The 26361-nt window shown below is 34.7% G+C and overlaps 2 protein-coding genes across 2 annotated transcripts in view; both read left to right on the top strand.

Moving 5' to 3' along the window:
• The window catches only part of LOC117104676, a 30978-nt gene extending 26953 nt beyond the window's left edge, over nt 1–4025 (top strand). The window contains exons 12-14 of the mRNA XM_033245561.1: nt 2066–2353; nt 2604–2692; nt 3972–4025. Coding sequence (XP_033101452.1) covers nt 2066–2353; nt 2604–2692; nt 3972–4025 — 431 coding nt within the window. The remainder of the gene's footprint in view (nt 1–2065; nt 2354–2603; nt 2693–3971) is intronic.
• LOC117104675 (tenascin-X-like) overlaps nt 2074–26361 on the top strand; it is a 63767-nt gene continuing 39479 nt past the window's right edge. The window contains exons 1-23 of the mRNA XM_033245560.1: nt 2074–2353; nt 3972–4241; nt 5390–5689; nt 6452–6706; nt 7643–7894; nt 10311–10589; nt 10696–10947; nt 11100–11396; nt 12432–12503; nt 14042–14233; nt 14492–14770; nt 14877–15128; nt 15305–15601; nt 16151–16423; nt 16614–16892; nt 16999–17250; nt 17422–17718; nt 18287–18559; nt 18748–19026; nt 20348–20599; nt 21254–21541; nt 23836–24096; nt 24929–25210. Coding sequence (XP_033101451.1) covers nt 4085–4241; nt 5390–5689; nt 6452–6706; nt 7643–7894; nt 10311–10589; nt 10696–10947; nt 11100–11396; nt 12432–12503; nt 14042–14233; nt 14492–14770; nt 14877–15128; nt 15305–15601; nt 16151–16423; nt 16614–16892; nt 16999–17250; nt 17422–17718; nt 18287–18559; nt 18748–19026; nt 20348–20599; nt 21254–21541; nt 23836–24096; nt 24929–25210 — 5620 coding nt within the window. The 5' untranslated portion in view covers nt 2074–2353; nt 3972–4084. The remainder of the gene's footprint in view (nt 2354–3971; nt 4242–5389; nt 5690–6451; nt 6707–7642; nt 7895–10310; nt 10590–10695; nt 10948–11099; nt 11397–12431; nt 12504–14041; nt 14234–14491; nt 14771–14876; nt 15129–15304; nt 15602–16150; nt 16424–16613; nt 16893–16998; nt 17251–17421; nt 17719–18286; nt 18560–18747; nt 19027–20347; nt 20600–21253; nt 21542–23835; nt 24097–24928; nt 25211–26361) is intronic.

Raw genomic sequence — 26361 nt, 5'->3', positions numbered from 1 at the left:
CTTATTTTATTATTTTTAATTAATATTATTAATGATCATTCGAGAAATGAGGCATGCAATTTCTTGAGAGAAGAAAACAGAAAAATAGGAGTCATGGGATAGAAACTCATCATTTGTTTTACGTCTGAGGTTTTTTAAAAAAGCTGAGTTCTGCACAACAGGGAGACCACCACAGGCAGATTACAACTGGTTTGAAGATGTGTATAAGAGACAGTATATAGGTAAATGCAGTGTTTGTCAAAGGGACATGATGATACATCCTGTCGCATAGCTCTCAACGAATGTTGTCCTATAAATAGGTAAATACATTGTGTAATAAAATGCCTCTGACGGGACTCGGATTTACATAAGTGTCAGGTATACTCCATTACACAACGGGCATTAAGGTACGGCTGGAAATTAAAAAAAATATAATATATATCAAGATAGCCGTTAACACTGTTAAATTGTATAAATCATCAAAGGTAAAACAGTGTTTGAATAAAGGACATGATGATACATTATGTAGCATAGCTCTCAACGAATGTTGTCCTATAAATAAATGAATAAATACTTTGTGTAATAGAATTCCTCCACCAGGATTCGAACCTGGGCCTCTCGCTGTCAAGATGAGCGTCATAACCATTAGACCATACATGGCTTCATGGTTGACCAGATTTAAATAACTATTAGGTACACTCCATTAAGGTACGGCTGGAAGTAAATAATAACACGCATTGTGTAATGGGAGTGTACCTGATGCTGGATTTTATTGAAAAAATTTGAATCAAAGTAAACAATAGAATACACTTGATTTTGAGTACATTGACACCGCCTAGATAGTATAATACATACTCCAAGTATAGAAATGCACGCCATCATGTCAGGATTCAATATTTCGAACACTAATTATGTCATCATCACCGCATTTTAATCAACTTGGCTGCCATTTCTAGGCTGTCTTGTGGTTGTTTTTCAAAGTTCAAAGTTCAAATTACTGTAAGTTCCATACAACATAAACAAAATTGATACATATAAATGTAAATATAAATATGAATATAAATATAAAAACAAAAAGTTGCATGGAAGGAGACTATAATAAGTGAACTACAGAACTAATATATATAGCCACCTTTACAGAGTTGAAAAAATAGAACCATTAAGACCATAAGTAGAACAAATTACAAGATGCTATTTCAGTAAGTTACTGAAACAAAAATAAAAAACAAGCAATATTTGCCAGGTTTATACATTATAGTTTTGAAGTACAGTAATAAGTATATGTGATCACATATCGGATTTGGGAAAAAAGAGTGACAAGTGTTTAGGTGTTTAGACATATGCAGAGATCTGAGACTTCTTGAAATTATATTTGAAGCTATTAAAAGTGTATTTATTTTTGGTATTATCAGAAAGCTTATCCCATAATTTTGGTCCAAAATAAAAAATGGAATGTCTTCTAGCATGGGATAGACAAACAGTAGTAGACGCGTAATTAGTAGAAGAGAACCTTGTGCCATAGTGATGACGTTCAGATGCCTTAATGCAAAGATTGGTGATGTGGGATGGTAAGGTAAAACAATCGTTCCATGGATACGTAGGAACACTGTGACTACTGCCGTTAGTTGGTAAAAATTTACCATTTTGAGATGGCCAATAATATACCTGTCAATTATTGCAAAACTATTTTATTTTATTATTTTTAATTAATATTATTAATAATCATTCGAGAAATGAGGCATGCAATTTCTTGAGAGAGAAGAAAACAGAAAAATAGGAGACATGGGTTAGAAACTCATCATTTGTTTTACGTCTGAGGTTAATGGTTTTTTAAAAAAGCTGAGTTCTGCACAACAGGGAGACCACCCACAGGCAGATTAAAACTGGTTTGATCTGTGTCAAATGTGTGAAAATTTATTAAGTAACTATATTGATGGCTACCTGCTGCGAACAGCTCCACCAAGAGATGGATACATGCACCTAATAAGATGATATTATTATTATTATTATTATTAAATATTTTCTTAATATTAAAAATGTATTAATTGATTGATTATAAAGTAATAATGATTATTATATTATTCAGCTCCTTTACCACCTGAAGATGTTGTTGTGACAAAGGGTATAGACAGCTTGACGTTTACTTGGGCAGCACCAAAGATTGGATTTTTCAGCAGCTTTGAAATTCAATATTTGTATTTTGTATCTATTTCTCGAAGCGAGATTTATCATTTAACGTTTAATGAAGATGTACAGACAGCAACAGTCAATGACCTTATACAAGGTGCAATATATTTCTGGTCTATTTATACTACATCTGGTTCATCTAATGAGTTTACAATCAGTAATGCTGTAACTGGCTCTCTTACTTTCGGTAAGTTACTCATAATATTTCAATAATAATAATAATAATATTTATTTGACATTTCACTTGTCAATCTTAAACTAATGAATGAAGAGGAAAGCAGCAACTTAAATCTAGACAAATATAAAAACTCAGCTAAAAGGAAAATACAATTTTGAGTTGGAAATTAATCATAATCACCCCCCCCCCCCTCCACCCCAAAACCACATAATTATATCTGTATTTGAATATCTGTAATCGGTTTATTTTTAAACTGAAGGTAAGTTTGGCTGTATTATACATGAGTTTACACAGACCAGTACGGTCACAAAGGAAGACCTTACACTGTTTGATAAATTCAGCAAGAAGGTGAAAAAAAGCAGATGCAGACATAAACTTTCTTAAAAGTATGTATATACATACATATATTTCCAATCTGCTGAGAGTACTGTTTTGATCTTGTTAGATCTCATCAGTGCAGCTCAGGATTTCAATAATGAAACACACTTGGGTCAGCCCTAAGTGACGTGGTACATCATACATATATATAGGTATACATATACACACACACACACACACACACACACACACACACACACAAAGCAGGGTGGATAGTCTATATTTCCATTGGCCAGTGTTGGTGCCAACAGAGGTGTGGGACGGGGGGTGTATTTTGGGCTTAATCAAGACAAATCAGTTTTTTGTTTTTTAGGTAACTTTCTTAGGGAGTTATTGGTTTTCTTATATAATTTACATCGTACTGATGATATTTATAAAGATTTTAGTATCATTGTATAAAGCAGGGTGGATGGCCTGTATTTTTATTGGTCGGTGCTTCAAGTTAGTGGAGCCAGCGGAGGTGCGGGTGTCTTTTGGGCTTGGGCGAGACAAACAAGTTTTTTTTTTGTGTCTCATTGCTGGACAGGATTACTTTATGATCTATCTATTTTGGCTAATGAAGGTTGTAGGGTCACTGCTGCATAAATTCATCTAAACGATATCTTTACATTTTATAATAAGATGAGCAGATTTTTATAGAAAGAATTTGAATCAAAGTAAACAATAAAATAACTTGTAAAAGCTTTCTGTAATGTAGGCCTGCTTACGTACATTACGTCATTCCTGTAAATAGTTACAGAAGTAACAGAAAAAGGATAGTGTTTTTTTTTTTTATTTAATTTTTTTTTTCTTTTGAGGTGAGTTGTTGCTTTAAACCTTGTCAATGTTGTAGAATTTTTTCTTATGATCAAAAGTCACTTTACTTCCTAAACCATATAATGTTTAGAGCACCTTGTGTGTATGCTGGTCTCGTTTTGGGATTGCCACGTTGTACAATGAATCCAACTCCACTCTCTGTGAGCGCTAGACGATTCGACGCCGTTAGCTGATTGTCGGTTGTAGTCTGAATGGATCATCTTTAAAAACGATCCTTGTACGCACGTCGTGGTTCCGCATTCTCCATAAAATTACATCAACCAACTACCATCAGGCACTGTGAGTGCCCGGTTTAAGTTTGCTATTGGCAATTCTTGGCCCATGTTGGGACTTACATAATTAATAAAAGAAAGTATTAGTTTTTCGATGAATATGAAGTCAATTAATTTAAATATGTACAATAGTTTTTTTATCTTTAATTTTTTCCAAACAGATGTTGCTCCAGCAGCAGGTGACATCATTATTAAGTCAGTCACAGAGACAGTGATAGAAGTGGCATTCCAGCCATCTGCAAGTGTCAGCGTTACTGGATATGAGTTGTCTATAATGGCAGAGGACAGTACCACTAGCAGCAAAAAGACATTTACACCTGAAGAAAACAAATACTACGTGTTCTTAGGGCTCTCCCCAGGCACTGAATACACGATCTCTCTAAGGATTTTAGGAACCGGCGAACCTAATAAATCTGCTGTAGTCACAACAAGTAAGTACAAGCCCAAATAAAAAAGAAAAAATTAAAAATTTAATTCAAATAAAAATTTGAAGTAAAAATGTGTTTTTTATATTTGTGGCAAAGAGGCAAACCAGTCACTCCTGACAAATCATTTTTCAGAGGTAGTGGCCAAAACATGTTGGAATGTCAACATTTTTTAATTCTATTTTATTTCGCTAAACTAAACTTTATATATCTATACATCATGCTATCTGTTTTCCCAATTTTCAGTGTTAAAACAACATTTTTAAAAACGTCTGAAATAGTAAACTTTAAAAGCTCATTTTTCAAATTCTTTTATCATTTTATAACTTTCATTTTACTGGGCAAACCCTGTATTAATAACTAAAAAAATTTATTTTCACAAGGAGTGACTGGTTTACCTAGATTTGCTACATTTGTTACCGTTTTGAATTTCCTTATTGAGTGATAGCATCTCAAGAAGTCGAAGAGAATGATTAGCCACTGCTAGCAGCAGCATAATTATCTAAATTGAAGCATTTACGTATTGTGTTGTCAACAATAAATAAGCTTTGATTCCTTGATTCTCAATGGCGCTTTTTTTATTTGACAAATGGGCAATGTGTAATTGTACTCTACAGTACTTTCTATTTCGAGACAGCATCAGTGTTTTCACAGAGTACTGTAGTGGCGGGGTGGGATTAGTCCAAGGTGAAAACTACCAGAGCCCATGATGCCACTCTCATTATTTTAGTAATGTTTTACTCTAAATGTCATCTAAAGAGTATTTGTGAATAATTACCTGGATAAACCAACTAAATACCATTGTTCCTTTAAAAACACCTCTACAACAAATATACAGCAGTCCGATTGTCCCAGCACCTGAATCTGCCCATGCCCAAAGCTTGTTCTCATTTTTCTTTCATTGGTCAACAAGCGTTGACCACATCTACAGTGCATGTTGATATTATTATTATTTATTTTCTCAATTGGCCCTATATAATTTCTGTGTAAAGCACACACAGTAAGGGCAGTGTGCAATATGCACTATATAAATATAACATTATTATTATTACCTTGGATTATTGCATTTCATAGCGAAGATTTCCAAAATTTTTAAGATATTCATCACTTCTGATTTGTGTAATATACTATATATGTTCTTTTTTTATCCACAGAACCGCCCGCTCCACAGTTTGTACAGACAACAAATTCAAATTTTAAAAGTCTAGTTGTCTCATGGACTGCTCCTTTAGACACCACCAACCTAGACTATTACAGCGTCTCTTACAGACCAAATCTAGGTATTCCAAGATCTCCCATTCGTATTGACGTATCTGGAAATCGTGTCCGGAGAAATGCTGATGATACTGTAACATTACAGATTGATGATCTTCCAGAAAATACTGTTTTTGACATTATTGTTTCTAGTGTCGCAGGAAATTCCGCTCAAGACATCTCAATCACAGGTGTTACAGGTAATCCATTTCATTGGCAAGATGTTATATTGAATTTGCTTTTGTTCACTTTATATAATGCTTTGTACCCAGAACAGTCCTGCAAATACCAAAAAAACCCCCTGCAAATACCAAAAAAACCCCTCACCTAGGCTAATCTGTCAATTTTCTTGCGTAGGCCTAGGGTATCAAATTTATGTCATTTAAGTAACTATCATCCTTTTCTCGTTTCCTCGTTTGAAAATTTATTCTAAAATCCTCTATTTTATTAGTATTTTCATCATCAAAAACAATGGGAATATTTTCCTGTTGGATGTAATTTGAATGGCAGCCATTGTTTAGACTTGAAAACGCAAAAAAAAAAAAATGGTAGATTTCTCATTACATTTCAAAATAATTTTTGCTTGTTTTTCACCGATATTCAGCAATGACCTATTGACCTGATCCCGAAATATCATATTGACCTGAAACAAGACAAAATAATAGTATATTACTGTATAAACTAAGGAGTCTTCAGTACTGTGGTATAATTAAAGTGGATCTGACTAAAATTTATGAAGCTAAAAATGTTTTTGATAGACTTTCATACATTTTATACTTTTAAATTTGTAATAAGAAAAACAATTTCAATGATTTTGGAATGATTTTCAATCAACGAAATACAACATACTGTAAATCGAAAGATTAAATAACTTGTAACAACAAATAATGGTTGTTACAATAGAATAAAATTATTTTGTGATATTATATTATATGCAATTGATTTTTTGTTTCCTTTTCAAGATTATTTGGATCCCGGTGAAATTTATATAACCAACGTGACTTATAAATCCTTTGAAGTATTTTATGGCGAAACTACCGACCCATCGTTTGTTGAATACACTTTCAATATTATGGGCGGTAACCAAATGTTGATGTTAACACGCAGTGCTTTTGATGTTCGCTCCTTCTTGGTAGAGAACCTGGAATATAGCACTCTTTACTGTGTTGAGTTAGATGATGGAGTCAACCCTCCAACCAAAAAGAACGTTACTACAGGTAATACATGGAGATGCTTCGGTGTCAATTATTTATACTATTAGAGACCAATCATATAAAGAATTAAGTTATCTGCTGTAGTTTTATTTGGTGTATACACCCATGGATAACCCACGAAAGTCTGAAGAAGACTTATTTGCAGTGGGGTTCTTCTGGTGGTATTACTGTAACTTCAGCCCTCCATCAGAAACACCAGGAGTAATGGGAATTGAGCCGGGGACTTAGATATCTTACAGTTCAGTGCACACCCAGTGTCTGTAAGCTGACTGAGCTAAGCTGCTGTCTTCCAATTTAGTGCTATTATTATTAGATACAAAGTTTGCCTAATGTTCAGGTTTTAATCTTTGCTTATACAGTGAACAATATAAGTATTATTAATATTGTTGTAGTTGTTATAAATCAATCCTGACTCCGTCATTTACATTTCCATGTAATTAATTCCTCTAAAAATTGCCGTCAGCCAGTCCGCAGCTTCAGTCGGTTTTTTCACAGGAAATAACAGCTCTTTCGGCTGCTGTTTTCTATCTATAGTGTCCTCAGAACTTGACTATAGTTGATTACTAGCATAATTTTTAACACATTAAGTATTATCCATAGCACCTCCAATTGAAAAAAAAGATAAGGTACATTTACAATTAAAGAAAATACAATTTATGACACTATATCTACTACAAAATTTGAATAAGATAGGAAAACAAAAACAGTTACATTTTTAAATAATGTCAATTGATGGTGTATATGCCAAAAATTGTGTATAAAATAGTATTTCAAGTCTTTTGCTGGTGCTAACAGTACTTAAACCTAATTAAGTGTCTTAAAAAAGAGATATGAAAAAGATTTCAGTTAAATACTTTTGATCATCATTCAATTATTGAATTTTAGTTCACTACAATAATGCAATTTTTAGTATAAACATATAATCGTTTACATTGGCAGAGATATATTTTGTTGGCGAAGTCAACGTAACATTTGTTGATGAGGAAACCATAGAGTTCATCTGGGATGATCCTACGCTCCCAAACTTTTTTGTAAGTTTTACGATCGAGCCAAACGAAGGTACTGCAACCATTGATGAAACAAGCAATTCTGGCAGCGTATCCGGATTAACGCCTGGAAAATTATATTCTCTCTCGATATTCAACAATACGGAAACTGAAAGAAGGTGGTCAGTCGTTGACGTCAGAACTTGTAAGTCTTAAGTCTTATATTCATATAATATTACACAGTGCTGTAATATTAATATAGCAATAATGTTGGTCTTTGTAGGAGTGTACTGTATATTCTCGCATATAAGACAAGGCTTAAAATTGAAAATGACGATTGAAAAATAAGGGTTGTCTTATACGTGCAACATACACAGTTTTGGTTTTTAAAATCATGTTTGTGCATCCGTAACATTCAAATTTACTACTGAGACGAAGTTAGCAACTGTTAGTATGTCACCATGTACATTTGACGAGCTGTAAATGAATGCCCTACATGACGTTAGTTGTTGAATTTGTCAGATAAGTTTTAATTTTTCTAATCTCTTCTGGGTCATCTGTACTTAAAATTAAAACCTGACAAGTATTTTTTATGATTTTTATTTCTTTTTTAAGTTTCTGAGTTCTAATATTAATTATAAATATAAAGCATATACCTATATATTAGGCATATTATATATAGTGTTGTAAAGTATGTGGTTAATTGTTAGAGAAGACCCAACTGGTAAAACATTAATGCTTTGATTTTAAAATTTGAAAGTCAACAAATTAAAAAATGACATTTCATGTTGTCTGGGAAAATCCATTTATGGCAAAATTTGTGTACAGTTTTACATGAAATCGTGTATCATATTTCTGGTTGGGTTGAACGGCTGGCCGAGAGGTGTTGTTCCTGCATCTTGCGCTGAAGACCAAGGTTAAAACTCAGCCAGCATTGAGGTTTAATTTGGAGTCTAATGCTTGACTACCTCTTACATGTATTGTTATTAGTACTGTCACTGCCCTGTGTTTTTCATGTGTACCCTAGGTCCAGCCAATATAAATGCACATGTGCATCCTCATGGGTATATTATGGTTACACCTGGACTAGAGAAAATTTAAAAATGTGCTTATTTACGGTGCTAGAGGCATATATGCTTAGGGTTATTTAAGGGTGCTGATCTCAAATCTGTTACTGTACTGCATATTCTCGCTTATAAGATGAAACAGGGTCGTCTTTTATGTGCAGCACTTACAATTTTTAAAGTCATGTTCATCTTATGTGTGGATTGTCCGTAACACGCAAATTTACAACTGAAGTGAAGGTACTGCACTAAATTTTAGAATGAATGAATGGAATTCTAAATGTGGGGAAGATTTTGTGGAACATTTAAATGCCCATAATATGGTATTATTTGGAAGATTAGCCCTACATTTGGCTGTGTTTTAGCCACCTAGATGCGGTATCAAGACCATAAAAAAGCAGCAAAAAGTAGGAATTCCGACGGTGAAACAGTCTTGTACACGCGACATACAAAAATCTTCCATAATTCTTTTCAAACTTGCGGATCATTTTATACACTGATTGCCTTACATGCAAGAATATATATTTACATGCCAAACTCAAAAATGACTCAAAGATGACAAGCAGAAATGTATTTATGTACATATCTTTTTGTTTATCAATGTACAAACTTGAATAATGTGCTTTTGAAGGTTTACTTAGATGGAGAATCAAATCCTGTATTCAGTAATAAGATTAGATTTTGAGACTCTATTTAAAATTAATTTTTATTGCAGAAATTGTCTTTTATTTTCAGAAAATGGCTGTTATTTTGTTTTTTAAAAAAAAAGCTAATTAAATACCAAAATTCGAGTTAATTACTCTTTAGTTTCAGATTACTAATGGAAAATTTAAAAAAAAATGTGCCTGTGAAGTTGGTTCCTGTTCCTAAATATTCAAACTACATTGACGAGACAGTTGCAAAATGTTTTTAGATGTATTTACTTTATTTTATAATTTTATAGTGTTATTTGGTATTTTTGGTATTGATAGGTGACTGTTGAACTCCATATGTGTGACCTAATTTTCCTAATGCATGCATTTAAATGTAAGAGATGCTGTGATTTTAAAAGTTGTTAGAGGCATAACATGATAGAAACACTTGAGATTTGCCATGTCAAAACCAACATCAGTGATGATAACAAGAAAGTTGACTTTTTAATATATTCATATTTTCCACATTATAAGCATTATTTAAAAATAATTAGTCAATTACTAGAATCGGTTATAGCCCAGTTTCCTTAAAATCGCTACACTGTTGCTAGAGCATTTTCAGTGCAATATTTGTAGTCCATAGGAGTCCCTGACACAATCGGGAAGGCTCTCCAATTCGACCTAATGATCAGCGTCACCGAAATCTGCCTGCAATACCTTGTAACGATTTAAGGAAACCAAGCTTTACTACTGCCAAATTTATGTGTAGAAGTATCACTGCTTCTCTGTAGTAAAGTATACAATACAGCTGTCACATTATGCTAATCATGCAGTTTAACATTTAGCAACTGTATGCTGGTTTTGGGATGGCGAGCCTCATTTATCAGATGTTTTGATTTTTTTAAAATAAATTTATCTTTTACAGACCCAGTGAAACCTAGAGGATTTGATGGCATTACACCATTATACACAAGTATTTCTTTATCTTGGTATTTTCAAACGGATGTAGTGTATGACTCCTTTAGAGTAATTTATGAACCAGCCAATGGGATAGACCCAGTACCTATAGATGTAACAGATACTCAGATTACATTAGAGGGACTTGCACCAAACACAGAGTACAAAATTGAAGTCAGAACGGTTTCAGGAGATGGGGATAATGAAAGAATAAGCCAAAGAAGTTCTATTGCATATGTTTCAACAGGTATTGCTAGACTTTATTGTCTTAAAACTGAATAATGTCAGTAACTTATTGTTATTTTATTTAATTTTCATTTTGTATTCTATGGACTTTTATTATTTTATTACAGTTCCAGTTGCAATGGGTGTAGTCCTGGTACGTTCTTATTCAAATGATAGCATCTTGATAACATGGGGTGAGATCAGTGGTGAGAACAGCTACATCTTAGAGATATCCCCAGTCTCAAGTAATGATAGTAAAAGTATTGAACATACCGGAGACCGACAATTTGAATTTACTGGATTGACACCAGGTCAGTTGTATAACATAACTGTACGAGGTAACAACAGCTTTGAAGAAGGATTTGTGTTGCAAAGAACAAGTGAGTGAAATTTACTTTTTTTCACAGTCAGTTGAGTTTTTATATATTTTCTTTTTTTTAAAGTATTTTATGAACATTTTTATTTCTGTGTTTATAAATAATTGTAAATATTAATTATGCATTCCTTATGTCTTCTTTACTATACATTGTAGATCCAAACCCAGTTGCATCTCTTGAAATTACCAACACATCTCTTACTACACTGACACTCATTTGGAGTGAGCCTGAAGTGGAAGGAGGTCTTGAAGTTATATTTGGCGGCTATGTTTTAACTTACAAAGAGAATGGTGGCTTAGAAGTTAACCTTGGTTTCCTGGAAAGAGGAACCATCTTTTACACAATTACAAACTTGGATCCAGCAACTACTTACACAGTTTGTATTAGGACAAGAATGGGAAGTGGAGACACGCAAGTGCATAGCTCAGTTGTAACAGATACAGAAATTACAGGTAGCATATTAAACAGACACCTTTGGTACCAAAAACATGTCCCCTTAATTATAGGGAAGATTCCCTTACTTGGGAGAAAATGAAAGCCTTGTTTCTATGCAATTACTACACTATATAGCTGTCCCTGATGGAATCAGGAAGACTCCCTGTTTCGTCAGCAATGAATCGGCAGAGTTGAAACAGGTTAATTCTCCTGATTGATGTAACTATTGACCGAATTCAGTAACGACCAACAGCTTCTCCTTGAGCCAATCTTTACACTTGAATTTCCTATGTGGTGGTGCCAAAATTTGACAAAATGCTAATGAATATCAATGAGATAATTTTGGTGTTTGGTACATACGTCACTCAGGAAGTGTCCATGTCCCTTTACTAGGAACATCCCCTTAAAACAGGTTTACTGTAGCGTTAATAGATAAGTTCCTCTCATTTCATGGAAAGTGTTCCCTTAACACTCTGACCGCCATGGGGCTTGAATAAATGGTATCAGACACCACCAAACTTTTTAGCAAATTTTAACACTTTGCCAAAGCTCGTTGAGAGTGCATATGTGATCAGACTGACATGTACTGAATACTACAAGAACTACAAAAATTTTAGCTTTACAATGGTACCAAACACTTTATTCTAATCACAATCTGTGACCCGTAACAGTAAAATGAATATGACTCACTTTTGGAGATTTACACAATTTCACACAAGGAAGCTGAGATAATTGCGATTTTGTGAAAGTAAATCAATACCGCTCTCAATAATGTAAACAAACAAATAGTGAAATACTTACGGTCCAGACTGCATATAGGGTTCAAATTGTTAGTACATGTCAGTAATTACCCAATCTATCGGATTCCAAAAAAAAAAAATCTGAAACACGGAGATCTCTGTGTTTGGCGGTTAAGCGTTGTGTTGCCAAACACAGAGATCTCTGTGTTTGGAGGGCAGAGTTTTAATAAGGCTCTACTGTATTGTTTTAGCACAGTTGGAATTAAGAAGAGTTGATGATTGAAATTGTAACTTGTGTTTTTGTAATTCTAGATGCTATTGCCAATGATGAAATCTTCGTAAGGAACTTCACTGAAAAAACCATTGAGATTCTTTGGGCTGAAAGTACACAATTGAAGTCAGAACAGTTTCAGGAGATGGGGATAATGAAAGAATAAGCCAGACAAGTTCTAAAACATATGTTTCAACAGGTATTGCTAGACTTTACTGTCTTAAAACTGAATAATATCAATAACTTATTGTTATTTTATTTAATTTTAATTTTGTATTGTATGAATTTTTATTATTTTATTACAGTTCCAGTTGGAATGGGAGTAGTCTTGGTACATTCTTATTCAAATGATAGCATCTCTATAACATGGGGAGAGATCAGTGGTGAGAACAGCTACATCTTAGAGATAACCCCAGTCTCTAGTAATGATAGTAAAAGTATTGAACATACCGGAGACCGGCAATTTGAATTTACTGGATTGACACCAGGTCAGTTGTTTAATATAACTGTACGAGGTAACAACAGCTTTGAAGAAGGATTTGTGTTGCAAAGAACAAGTAAGTGAATATCCGTAGTTTCACTTCTAAGTTGTTTTTTGTGTTTTGGAATTCAGTGGAGTTCTTATATATTTTCTTGTTTTTTCCAGTTTAGTTTTAACATTTTTTTTGTAGGCTTTTATAAATAATTGTAAATATTGCATTCCTCATGTCTTCTTTACTTACTTTGTAGATCCAAACCCAGTTACATTTATTGAAATTACCAACACATCTCTTACTACACTGACACTCATTTGGAGTGAGCCTGAAGTGGAAGGAGGTCTTGAAGTTATATTTGGCGGCTATGTTTTAACTTACAAAGAGAATGGTGGCTCAGAGGTTAACCTTGGTTTCCTGGAAAGAGGAACCAACTTTTACACAATTACAAGCTTGTATCCTACAACTAATTACACAGTTTGTATTAGGACAAGAATGGGAAGTGGAGACACACAAGAGCATAGCTCAGTTGTAACACATACAGAAATTACAGGTAGCATATAAAACACTAATTAAATACAGTAGAATATCTATTTTGGGGACACATTTGAGACCAAAAAAGCTGTCCTCTTAGTAAGGGTGTCCCCTATTTAGGGGAAAATAAAGTCTGGTTTCCATAAGATTGCTACAACTTGTAGCTGTTCCCGTTGCAATCGGGAAAGATCTACAGTTTGTTGGCAATGAATCAGCTGAGTTGAGGTTCAGCTCACCTGATTTATAGACAACAAATCCTAAACATTGACCAATCATCAACCGAATTCACTGAAACAGCTTCAGATTGCATCAAGATGATCATCGCCCTTGATTTTCTCACGCAGTGATGCTGAATTTTAAATTAAAATTACTGAATATCAATCAGACATTTGCATTTGTATAAAAAGAGCATACTTAGGTATAAAGAGGTATTAGAAGAGCTGTTGGCCTTATCGGTAACAGCTATTTTTCTTTCATTTTAAGTGCAAAAGTGTCCCATTTATAGTTGGAATTAAAAAAAGAAAAAAGGAGTTGATGGTTTTTATTTGCAACTTGTGTTTTTGTAATTCTAGATGCGATTGCCAATGATACAATCTTTGTAAGGAACTTCACTGAAAGAAGCATTGAGATCCTTTGGCCTGAAAATCCATTTGCATTGAGATACACTGTTTATGTTTGGCCAACAAGCAGAAGCAGAGGGGAAGGCATGTCTCAAGACACTGGCAATACAACATCAGCTTTGACAGGTCTTGTTCCAGGAGAACTGTATACAATTCAGGTAGAGATTGATCTTGGAAATGGAAATGATAGTGTGTTGCAAACTCAGTGGAGAACATGTAAGTTTGACAAAATGTCTTTAAGAATAAAGATTGTTACAAATTTAAGAATGTTTTAAAGAGTACACAAAAAGCTATGAGTAGAAATTTATGAATTTGAAATTCTGTGATTTTAAATGTTTTTAGAGGTAGAATTTGTTGGAAAAATTCTTAAAATATTTGAATTTTTTTAATTAATTTATATTTATGCTGGTTTTGGGATGGCGAGCCTCATTTATCAGATGTTTTGATTTTTTTTTATAAATTTATCTTTTACAGACCCAGTGAAACCTATAGGATTTGATGGCATTACACCATTATACACAAATATTACTTTATCTTGGTATCTTCAAGCGGATGTAGTGTATGACTCCTTTAGAGTAACTTATGAACCAGCCAATGGGATAGACCCAGTACCTATAGATGTAACAGATACTCAGATTACATTAGAGGGACTTATACCGGGCACCGAGTACACAATTGAAGTCAGAACAGTTTCAGGAGATGGGGATAATGAAAGGATAAGCCAGACAAGTTCTAAAACATATGTTTCAACAGGTATTGCTAGACTTTACTGTCTTAAAACTGAATAATATCAATAACTTATTGTTATTTTATTTAATTTTAATTTTGTATTGTATGGATTTTTATTATTTTATTACAGTTCCAGTTGGAATGGGAGTAATCTTAGTACATTCTTATTCAAATGATAGCATCTCTATAACATGGGGAGAGATCAGTGGTGAGAACAGCTACATCTTAGAGATAACCCCAGTCCCTAGTAATGATAGTAAAAGTATTGAACATACCGGAGACCGACAATTTGAATTTACTGGATTGACACCAGGTCAGTTGCTTAATATAACTGTACGAGGTAACAACAGCTTTGAAGAAGGATTTGTGTTGCAAAGAACAAGTAAGTGAATATCCATAGTTTCACTTCTAAGTTGTTTTTTGGCATTCAGTTGAGTTCTTATATATTTTCTTGTTTTTTTCTTGTTTTTTCCAGTTTAGTTTTAACATTTTTTTTGTAGGCTTTTATAAATAATTGTAAATATTGCATTCCTCATGTCTTCTTTACTTACTTTGTAGATCCAAACCCAGTTACATTTATTGAAATTACCAACACATCTCTTACTACACTGACACTCATTTGGAGTGAGCCTGAAGTGGAAGGAGGTCTTGAAGTTATATTTGGCGGCTATGTTTTAACTTACAAAGAGAATGGTGGCTCAGAAGTTAACCTTGGTTTCCTGGAAAGAGGAACCAACTTTTACACAATTACAAACTTGTATCCAACAACTACTTACACAGTTTGTATTAGGACAAGAATGGGAAGTGGAGATACACAAGAGCATAGCTCAGTTGTAACAGATACAGAAATTACAGGTAGCATATAAAACACTAATTAAATACAGTAGAATATCTATTTTGGGGACACATTTGAGACCAAAAAAGCTGTCCTCTTAGTAAGGGTGTCCCCTATTTAAGGGAAAATAAAGTCTGGTTTCCATAAGATTGCTACACCTTGTAGCTGTTCCCATTGCAATTGGTAAAGATCTACGGTTTGCTGGCAATGAATCAGCTGAGTTGAGGTTCAACTCACCTGATTTGTAGACAACAAATCCTAACCATTGACCAATCATCAACCGAATTCACTGAAACAGCTTCAGCTTGCATCAAGATGATCATCGCCCTTGATTTTCTCACGCAGTGATGCTGAATTTTAAATTAAAATTACTGAATATCAATCAGACATTTGCATTTGTATAAAAAGAGCATACTTAGGTATAAAGAGGTATTAGAAGAGCTGTTGGCCTTATTGGTAACAGCTATTTTTCTTTCATTTTAAGTGCAAAATGTCCCATTTATAGTATTATAGGAATTAAAAAAAGGAGTTGATGGTTTAATTTGCAACTTGCGTTTTCGTAATTCTAGATGCGATTGCCAATAATACAATCTTTGTAAGGAACTTCACTGAAAGAACCATTGAGATTCTTTGGCCTGAAAATCCATTTGCATTGAGATACACTGTTTATGTTTGGCCAACAAGCAGAAGCAGAGGGGAAGGCATGTCTCAAGACACTGGCAATACAACATCAGCTTTGAGAGAGTTGACATATCTTGTTCCAGGAGAACTGTATACAATTCAGGTAGAGATTGATCTTGGAAATGGAAATGATAGTGTGTTGCAAACACAGTGGAGAACATGTAAGTTTGACAAAATGTCTTTAAGAATAAAGATTGTTACAATTTAAGAATGTTTTAAAGAGTACACAAAAAACTATGAGTAGAAATTTATGAATTTGAAATGCTGTGATTTTAAATGTTTTTAGAGGTAGAATTTGTTGGAAAAATTCTTAAAATATATGAATTTTTTTTATTAATTTATATTTTACAGACCCAGTGAAACCTGATGGATTTGATGGCATTACACCATTATACACAAATATTACTTTATCTTGGTATTTTCAAGCGGATGTAGTGTATGACTCCTTTAGAGTAACTTATGAACCAGCCAGTGGGATAGACCCAGTACCTATAGATGTAACAGATACTCAGATTACATTAGAGGGACTTATACCGGGCACTGAGTACACAATTGAAGTCAGAACAGTTTCAGGAGATGGGGATAATGAAAGAATAAGCCAGACAAGTTCTAAAACATATGTTTCAACAGGTATTGCTAGACTTTACTGTCTTAAAACTGAATAATATCAATAACTTATTGTTATTTTATTTAATTTAAATTTTGTATTGTATGAATTTTTATTATTTTATTACAGTTCCAGTTGGAATGGGAGTAGTCTTAGTACATTTTTATTCAAATGATAGCATCTCTATCACATGGGGAGAGATCAGTGGTGAGAACAGCTACATCTTAGAGATAACCCCAGTTTCTAGTAATGATAGTAAAAGTATTGAACATACTGGAGACCGACAATTTGAATTTACTGGATTGACACCAGGTCAGTTGTTTAATATAACTGTACGAGGTAACAACAGCTTTGAAGAAGGAATTGTTTTGCAAAGAACAAGTAAGTGAATATCCGTAGTTTCACTTCTAAGTTGTTTTTTGTTTTTGGCATTCAGTGGAGTTCTTATATATTTTCTTGTTTTTTCCAGTTTAGTTTTAACATTTTTTTTGTAGGCTTTTATAAATAATTGTAAATATTGCATTCCTCATGTCTTCTTTACTTACTTTGTAGATCCAAACCCAGTTGCATTTATTGAAATTACCAACACATCTCTTACTACACTGACACTCATTTGGAGTGAGCCTGAAGTGGAAGGAGGTCTTGAAGTTATATTTGGCGGCTATGTTTTAACTTACAAAGAGAATGGTGGCTCAGAGGTTAACCTTGGCTTCCTGGAAAGAGGAACCAACTTTTACACAATTACAAACTTGTATCCAACAACTACTTACACAGTTTGTATTAGGACAAGAATGGGAAGTGGAGACACACAAGAGCATAGCTCAGTTGTAACACATACAGAAATTACAGGTAACATATAAAACACTAATTAAATACAGTGGAACATCTATTTTGTGGACACATTTGAGACCAAAAGAGTGTCCTCGTAGTAAGGGTGTCCACTATTTAGGGGAAACTAAAGTCTGTTTTCCATAAGATTTCTACACTTTTGCTACACTTTGTAGCTGTTCCCAATGCAATCGGAAAAGATCTACGGTTTGTTGGCAATGAATCAGCTGAGTTAAATACGGTTTAACTCACCTAATTTGTAGACAACAAATGCTCACCATTGACCAATCATCAATTGAATTCACTGAAACACCATCAGATTGCATCAAAATGATCATCACACTTAATTTTCTCAAGCGGTGATGCCAAATTTTGACATAAAATTACTGAATATAAATCAGACATCTATGTTTGTATGAAAAGAGCATACTAGGTATATAAGAGGTAGTAGAAGAGTTCAAATATTAGGTGTTGGCCTTATTGGTAACAGCTATTTTTCTTTCATTTTAAGTGTAAAAGTGTCCCATTTATAGTTGGAATTAAGAGAGGTTGATGATTTAATTTGTAACCTGTGTTTTTGTAAATCTAGATGCTATTGCCAATGGTACAATCTTTGTAAGGAGCTTCACTGAAAGAAGCATTGAGATCCTTTGGCCTGAAAATCCATTTGCATTGAAATACACTGTTTATGTTTGGCCAACAAGCGGAAGCAGAGGGGAAGGCATGTCTCAAGACACTGGCAATACAACATCAGCTTTGAGAGAATTGACAGATCTTGTTCCAGGAGAACTGTATACAATTCAGGTAGAGATTGATCTTGGAAATGGAAATGATAGTGTGTTGCAAACTCAGTGGAGAACATGTAAGTTTGACAAAATGTCTTTAAGAATTAAAATTGTTACAAATTTAAGAATGTTTGAAAGAGTAGAAAACCAACTATGAATAGAAATTTATGCATTTTAAATGCTGTGATTTTAAAGGTTTTTAGAGGTAGAATGTTTTGGAAACATTTTTAAAAATATTTGATTTAAAAAAAATTAATATTTACAGACCCAGAGAAACCTAGACGATTTGATGGCCTTTCACCATCCTACACAAGTATTGCTTTATCTTGGAATCTTGAAACAGATGTAGTGTATGACTTCTTTAGAGTAACTTATGAGCCAGACAACGGATTATACCCAGTACCTATAGATGTAACAGACACTCAGATTACATTAGAGGGACTTACACCAGACACAGATTACAAAATTGAAGTCAGAACTGTTTCAGGAGATGGGGATAATGAAAGGATAAGCCAGGGAAGTTCTAATTTATATGCGAGAACAGGTAATTCTAGATATTTGTATATCTAATCTCTTATAATTCTAGATATTTTTTATTGTTTCATGTTCTTGCATGCATTGTGTCAAAACTTTACCAAGTTTACATCCATTATATATCCTGCGGGTTCGGCTCTTGAGGAGAGGTACTATTATCATGCCACGCCATTTTCTAGATAGCTCGACTCACAAGACTGCAGAATGTTGATGCTCTGGTGCTTATGTCCAGTCCAATCAAAGTCTCATTTTCATCTCATCTGTCGCCCTTCATGGCATAGTAGCCCCCGTGTGGCATGTGAATTATTTCAAATGCTGCCCTCTGCCAATGTGCACAAAGTTGTTGCACTGCTGCATCCTGAGCTTTGTTTGGAAGTGTTCCCCAAGCACCATGGTTGTTTTCTGAAACAATGTTTTTTTCATACTTGAAAAACTTTCTGGACTCGAGGCCTCAGTTTCTAAGTTCTCTGCCTATCTATTTACCTTTTCTTCAGTTGTTGATCTCGCCCTCCGTGGCTTATTTGCTGGTGCTAATCCGGTATTTATCAGTTTATCCATGTACTGTAGCGTGACAATGGAGCTTGGGGCCCTGTGGCTTTCTGAGAGCTGGGGGCCTTTTATAGTAGGTCTCGGTCACCAATTCATTGTGGGATTTTAGATGTTCTCATTTTTTAATTATGTTTGTCATTGCAATCTTGATATGGTATGAGTGGTGAATCCAGGAATGCTTAATAGGACCCATGGAAAGACTTCCACTGATAAATGGTCAATACCAACTCTGAAGTAAAAATATTTACGATTACGGCACCTCTAAATGGCCGGAAATGTCACTTACAGACTTAAACTTTAGGGCCTCTCCCCTTTAATTCACCACTGGATATATTAATATGATCATATACAGTTTATGACAAAGACACATTATGCTATTATGTATCAACAAACAAGGTCAGGATGCTAGATCTAGGACCATGTGGTTAGGGCCCCTAGGGGTCAAGGCCCTGTGGACCACCGCACAAGAGCGCATAGGCGTTTCACCTCTGTCCATGTAAATATTCACAAAGTAGACAATAAAAATCAGGAGTGATTTTGCTAGTCTATGAGTGAATGCTTATCTGGATTAAAATGCCCTCACCTTTCTCACCGAGATATGTTACAGACTTGAAGGAAACAAGGAAGTTGTTCAAAAGTTTCCAAGGAAGCTTTGGCATTAGTTGGTTTCTCCAGGTATCTCACTTAGCAAAATTTCTGCTGATTTGTGAATACATTTTTAAAAACTTTTTTCTATTATTATTTATTTTTGTATTCTATAAATTGTATTATTTTGTTTACAGTTCCAGTTGGAATGGGTGTAGTCTTCTTAACCTCGTATTCAAATGTTAGCATCTCGATAACATGGGATGAGATCAATGGTGAGAACAGCTACATCCTACAGATTACACCAGAGTATGGTAGTGGTGGTGAAACTATTGAATATTCGGGGGACCGACAATTTGAATTTACTGAATTGATTCCTGGTCAGTTGTATAACATAACTTTACGAGGTAACAACAGCTTCGAAGAAGGATATCTACTGCAAAGAACAAGTAAGGAAAATCAAAAGGATTATACTTTTATGTTAATTTAACATATATATCTGAAAATGTTTATGAAAGAGTAGCACACATATATAACATCATTGTAAATCCGTGTGTGTTTTTAAAATTATATATCAATCGTCGAAACAAACAATTAAGGCAAGTCCAGTAGACTATAGAACACTGTATTTATTTTCGAAAGAAGTTTTCGGCCAGTCCTCTGGCCTTTATCCAGTAAAGCTGATGATGAAGACAGTACTGTTTCGATCTTGTTAGATCTTGTCATTGCAGCCCAGGATTTCAGGAATGAAACACACGACTCAAACATGGTTTGGGTCAGCCCTATGTGACGTACACTGATTTGAATAAAAAAGTGCACAAACCCAAAATGAGTATGACTGTGCAAAATGCTAATAGTATCACATAAATAATGCACCATCTTTACAAAACAATGTATTACCTTATATAATAGTACAATGTAGAGCACTGTGAATATTTCCAATCTGCAGACAGCACTGTTTAAATCTTGTTAGATCTTTGTCTATACATATATAGGCTCAATACAAAAGAGTGCTTTCAGATGATGAGTTTTTTCAAAGTAACTTATTTGTTATATTAATTAATTTACATCATCTTATAATTATTTACTTTGTTTTGTTACAGAACCAAACAGTCCAGCTTACATAGAGTTTGATGACTCTCTAGATTCATATACATCACTATTTGTTGAATGGGATAGTCCAGTACCAGTCAATGATATCATGACCATATTCAGTGGATATATTGTACGTTATCGAGCAGATTCAGGAACTGTTGTTGATGTGAGGTTAAATAGTACAGAGACCAATTACACCATTATGGGACTTTCACATAGCAGAGAATATGAGGTGTTGTTGCTAACCGAAAGCGAAGATGTGTTGAGTGACGAAATATCTGCAGTAGGCGACACAGGTATCATGCGTTATATATTTTATTCCACTAATTTCTTTTATGCTCGCCATAAATATCATCAAACTCTATTTGCTGCCAAATCTGTACTAAGTTAATTAGAAAGCTTCAGGTTAAACTCAACTCTGCTGCTCGCCTTGTAACATTTCCATCTCGATTAACCACATTTCACCCTACTTGAGCAACTTTACTGGTTGCCAGTCACGCGAGGATTGTTTTTAAAATTCTCACACTCACAAAGCATTACAGGATCAGACTCCATCATACATTTCAGACCTCATCAACAAGCGTTCGAGTAAATGTAGTTGGGTCCTTAGATGACTGACTCGTCCTTTTCTTCATGTTGCAACTTGCTGTTTTAAATCATATTGTGAAAGATCCTTCAATGTTGTAGCACCTAAACTCTTGAATGCTTGCCTCTGAATATTCGTGAAGGACCATCACTTACCTTATTCAAGCAAAGATTAAAAACACAATTATTGCATTGCATTTTAGTGTCTTGGTTCTCCTTTTCTTTCCCATTATAGTGTTTTTTTTTGTTTGTTTTTTTGTGTGTGTGTGTGTGTGTGTTATTCAAGTCAGATGCCAGTTTTATTTGTGCACCTGTGAATTATGAGCCTGCCAACTCCAACTACTGCTTGCCAGCAGTATTTAAACTACAAGAGAATGATGCAGTGATTCTGGTTCCTCTGCATGTGTTGTGTCTTGGTTTTTTTGTTCCATGTTAGCTAGTTGGAAATGATCCTGGTTTAGTTTTTCCCTTTTTCTTTTCGTTTCTCTCAGTGCATAGAGATCTCGATATTATGCACTATATAAATCCTATTACATACATATATACATACATACATACATACATACATTTTGTGTTGAATAATTTGTGGACTGATCTATTTTATTCAAAGGGGTGTTTTTTGGGGAAAAAAGGCAGTCTATTTTGTGAATACTTACCTGGATAAACTGACTAATTGCCATTGTTCCTTTAAGAACACCCCTACGACAAAAACAAAGACAATTAGGTAGTTTATCCAGGTAGGAATCTGACTCAGACTACCAATATGAATGATTTGTGTAATCTTTGTTCATACTATTAAGCCTTATGTGACTAATACATGGGATTTTCCCATATTTGGTTGTAGTATGGCTTGATCATGCCATGTATTACTTTATAATATGTTACTTTAAATTACATCTTATTTCATTTTATTTCATATTATTTTATTTATAAAAGCTCACAGGCGATGCCAATAGCAAACCTAGTAACAGTCTTGCATAATACATGTCGTACTCTTTCACAATACGAATATAAACACATGGTGCTCTACATAAACTAAGTCTCATTAATAGAGGGATTTAGTGACGACTGTTTACAGGTGGTCACATGACCTAACTTGGGTATGCATGAACAACATTACAGTGCGATAGCATGGGAAAAGATAATGTTATGTTTGCGAAAAAAACCACCCACTGTTAACGTGAGAGGTAAATGGCTAGAAAAGGCAATTGTTTAAAATAGTGTTTATTTACTTATCCTAGCATTCTCCTTGGATTGTTTGTTTTGAAATTTAAGTGATCCTTCATAAACCTTAGCTGGCCCTAAAATTGCAGTGTAGTTTGCAGGTCGAAGCCCATGTATACCTAACCATGCTGTAGATGTGCATGGGCCTAGGCCTAACATTTTTTGAAAAATCTTAATGTTTGCAGCCAGTATCCTTTACAACATTAGCAAAATATTAAGGCAAAATTCTTAAGTTTAATTTTCAATCAATTTGGTGTAGTTTACTGGGAAAAATGATGATCTTTACAGCAATAAACATGGGATGGCCGTGACAGAAATCTCCATGTAAAACATCGCTGTGTCAGTGGATTGTTTATATCCAACACCCAAGTTAGGTCACGTGAGGCCCATCGCTAAATCCCTCTATTACGAGGCTTAAGCACACACTGCTCCAATGCAGCTGACACAAATAGCGAAGGTGAATTTGTCGGCCGACCCCTATACAACGCAGTGTGTCCACTGGCTTTAGTTGTGTTGATTTGGTCATGAGCAAAATCACAAGTTTGTCAGATTAAAAAATTTTGTGTACAGAACTTAGCATGTTGACTGGTGCCTGCTTGTATTCTCTACTGTAGTGTGATGCTATGCGTGCAACCAACAATTAGTCACATGGAAAAATATTCTGCTGCCACAACAATTTAAAACTGGACTCTGGTATAGGACAGCAAGAAATCACCAATTCACACCATTGAACTTTTACCTATTAATTTTTGTCAATTCTCCTTTTTGATTTATTATTTAGCGTATTTATCAGCTGATGAGATAGTCGTCTTGTGGTACAACACTAAAAACATCACTGCCATTTGGGGTGGTAACGCATCTCAAGACGGATTTGAAAACTACACAGTCTCTTTAGAACCAGCTGATGGTGGGCCTTACATAATCAATTCAGCTTTACAAATTGCGCATTTCTACAATTTGATTCCTGGTAGATTGTATACAATTAGAGTTGAAACCGTAGTCAATGGAACTGCCTTAACAACCACGAAGAACCAGAGAACAGGTATAGTCAAATATGAACGAAATGTATTTTCTTTTGTATAGATATGACATAATAAAGTTCATTCAAATATTGGAATGTACCAGTACCGTAAATGGTTGAATAAGCGCTGCGGAGCTTAATCGAGAGTATATAAACTGTGTATATAATGTGTAAAACTAAAATGAAACACTTAAAAAAAAAGGGTCTTAAATACAATGCATACAGTGTTAAAGTAATAAAAGACAAGCATTTCTTTATAAACAATTATTTACAATGACGTAGGAACTTTGATAGGCCTACTGAACTACGGGAATACATCAGATAGTAACATGGGAACGGGCATGTAAAGTGCCACGCCAATATTTTTTATAAGCGCCGCTCTGAAATACAGGCCGCACTGAAACCTCCGAAAATTTTATAAGTGCCACGGTGCTTATTCGAGCATTTACAGTACTGTATTGTAAAAGTCATAGTAATTGCATAGCTCCTACAATAGCCTTGTTTGTAGGGGAAAATTTATTTTAAAAAATGGTTAAAAATTTTTTTTTCTTGGGTGGCGCTAGTGGCAGGCGAGAAAATATGGTCCGAAGAGGCGGAATGTGTGGTCAAGAGAAAAAGGTTTTTGGATGTTTCATTACCTATTATGGGGTCCATAATAGGCTATGCCCCCATTGGAAGCTTGGGATCTTTTATTTAAATAATTTTATACTTAGTGAGTGATAATTTTTGGCTGCTGCTGGGGGAGGGCCAGTGTTTGCTGCCCTCTGGATTTGCCACTGAAAAGAGAGTCCAATATATAAATTCAGGCTAAATGGGTGATTAACTATCAGTTAACTGTGTTATTCATTTCTAGTTCCTAGTATGGTGTCAGTTAATGCAAGCGTCGTCATGGTCGATTCAACATTAATCAATCTACAATGGACGCCTCCAGAAGGAGATTTTAGTGGCTTTGAGGTCACCCACTCTCCCGCAGATGGGCCAACTACTTCGATTATTCTTCTACCGGCCAATGAATTTTTTCACAACTTCATGTTTTTGCTACCAACAATAAACTACACATTTGAAATTGTCACCATATCTTCAGTACGTGGTTATGAGGAAAGAAGCCCACCTCTCCAAGTTACTTTTGTAACAGGTACTTAATTTATATCATATTGATTTTTTTTTTTAATCCTCATATTTCAAATTTATTGAAAGAATAATTTCCACATGTTCCAGTACAACAATATAAAATTATAGGAAATGGACTGACTTTGGAAACACCTTATTATATTGGAGAAAACCAATATTATATCCTTAGGCATACAGCTATATCCTAAGGTACAGAGACACTTTTACATGTTTGATCAGTGGCGGACTGTCAAGGCAAACAAGGTATGCAGTGCTGAAACAAATAAAAAAAAATTAGTAGTACAGTTTCTCCGTTTTCTTAGTCAGAATCTTCTATATGAACCTTAATTTTTCCAGTGGATTAGTACAGTTCATTGGAATAGCAAAGTTCTTTAATGTTTGGCCTACTTTGGTATCTAGGATAAGTCACAGTCGGGCCTATCACATCGTACTCTCTGCTGCTTATAATTTCCGCATAGCAGGTTTTCAATATCAGCCAATCACGTATTCAGTGAGTCAATTGGAATCGGAACATACCCTACAACGCTTAAATTTGCTATTATGACAACCGTGTGATGGTGTCAGAATAGCCAATTTAACACTGGAATGGGAGCGGTGCTTCAAAGTGTATGTGTGCATACTCTTCTTCTCACAAATCGGGACCTCCACTGCCGATCAGGTATAGGCCTAATCTCAATGACTAAATAAATTTGCATAGGCCTACATATGACCGGTATAGAAGAAACTTTGAATTATAATTATTTGAATTGAAATTTGTTAAAGTACAGGAATAGGAATTCTTTTAAAGAGAAGATACTGCAACCATGCAGTTATTCAAAATATCATACCGGTACATTTGTATATTGACTATAGAACGCAATCTGATTCTGTATTTACAAACTTTTCCTACAAGCAGGCCCTACCATCAGTGGCGTAGGGGTCTTGAAATTGAAGGGAGCTGATAAGGGTGGGAAGGTGTGGGATCGGTGATTAGATGAGAGGGGTAACTCGCTAAATAAGGTGATTTGCGATGAATTTTAACTACTTGAGCATGATTTGTGGGCGGGGCGCGACTGGGGATGGGCAAGTTTTTTTTCAGGAGGGGGGGGCATGCACGCCCCTTGCACATCCTGGATATGTCAATACTTAGCCTACCTTGCAACTTACCCTTCGGTC

This window comes from Anneissia japonica, unplaced genomic scaffold (assembly GCF_011630105.1).
Source record: "Anneissia japonica isolate Jap-2015-1 unplaced genomic scaffold, ASM1163010v1 scaffold287712_len2945570_cov188, whole genome shotgun sequence".
NCBI classification, from domain to species: domain Eukaryota; kingdom Metazoa; phylum Echinodermata; class Crinoidea; order Comatulida; family Comatulidae; genus Anneissia; species Anneissia japonica.
This window is presented reverse-complemented; position numbering and strand designations above follow the sequence as displayed.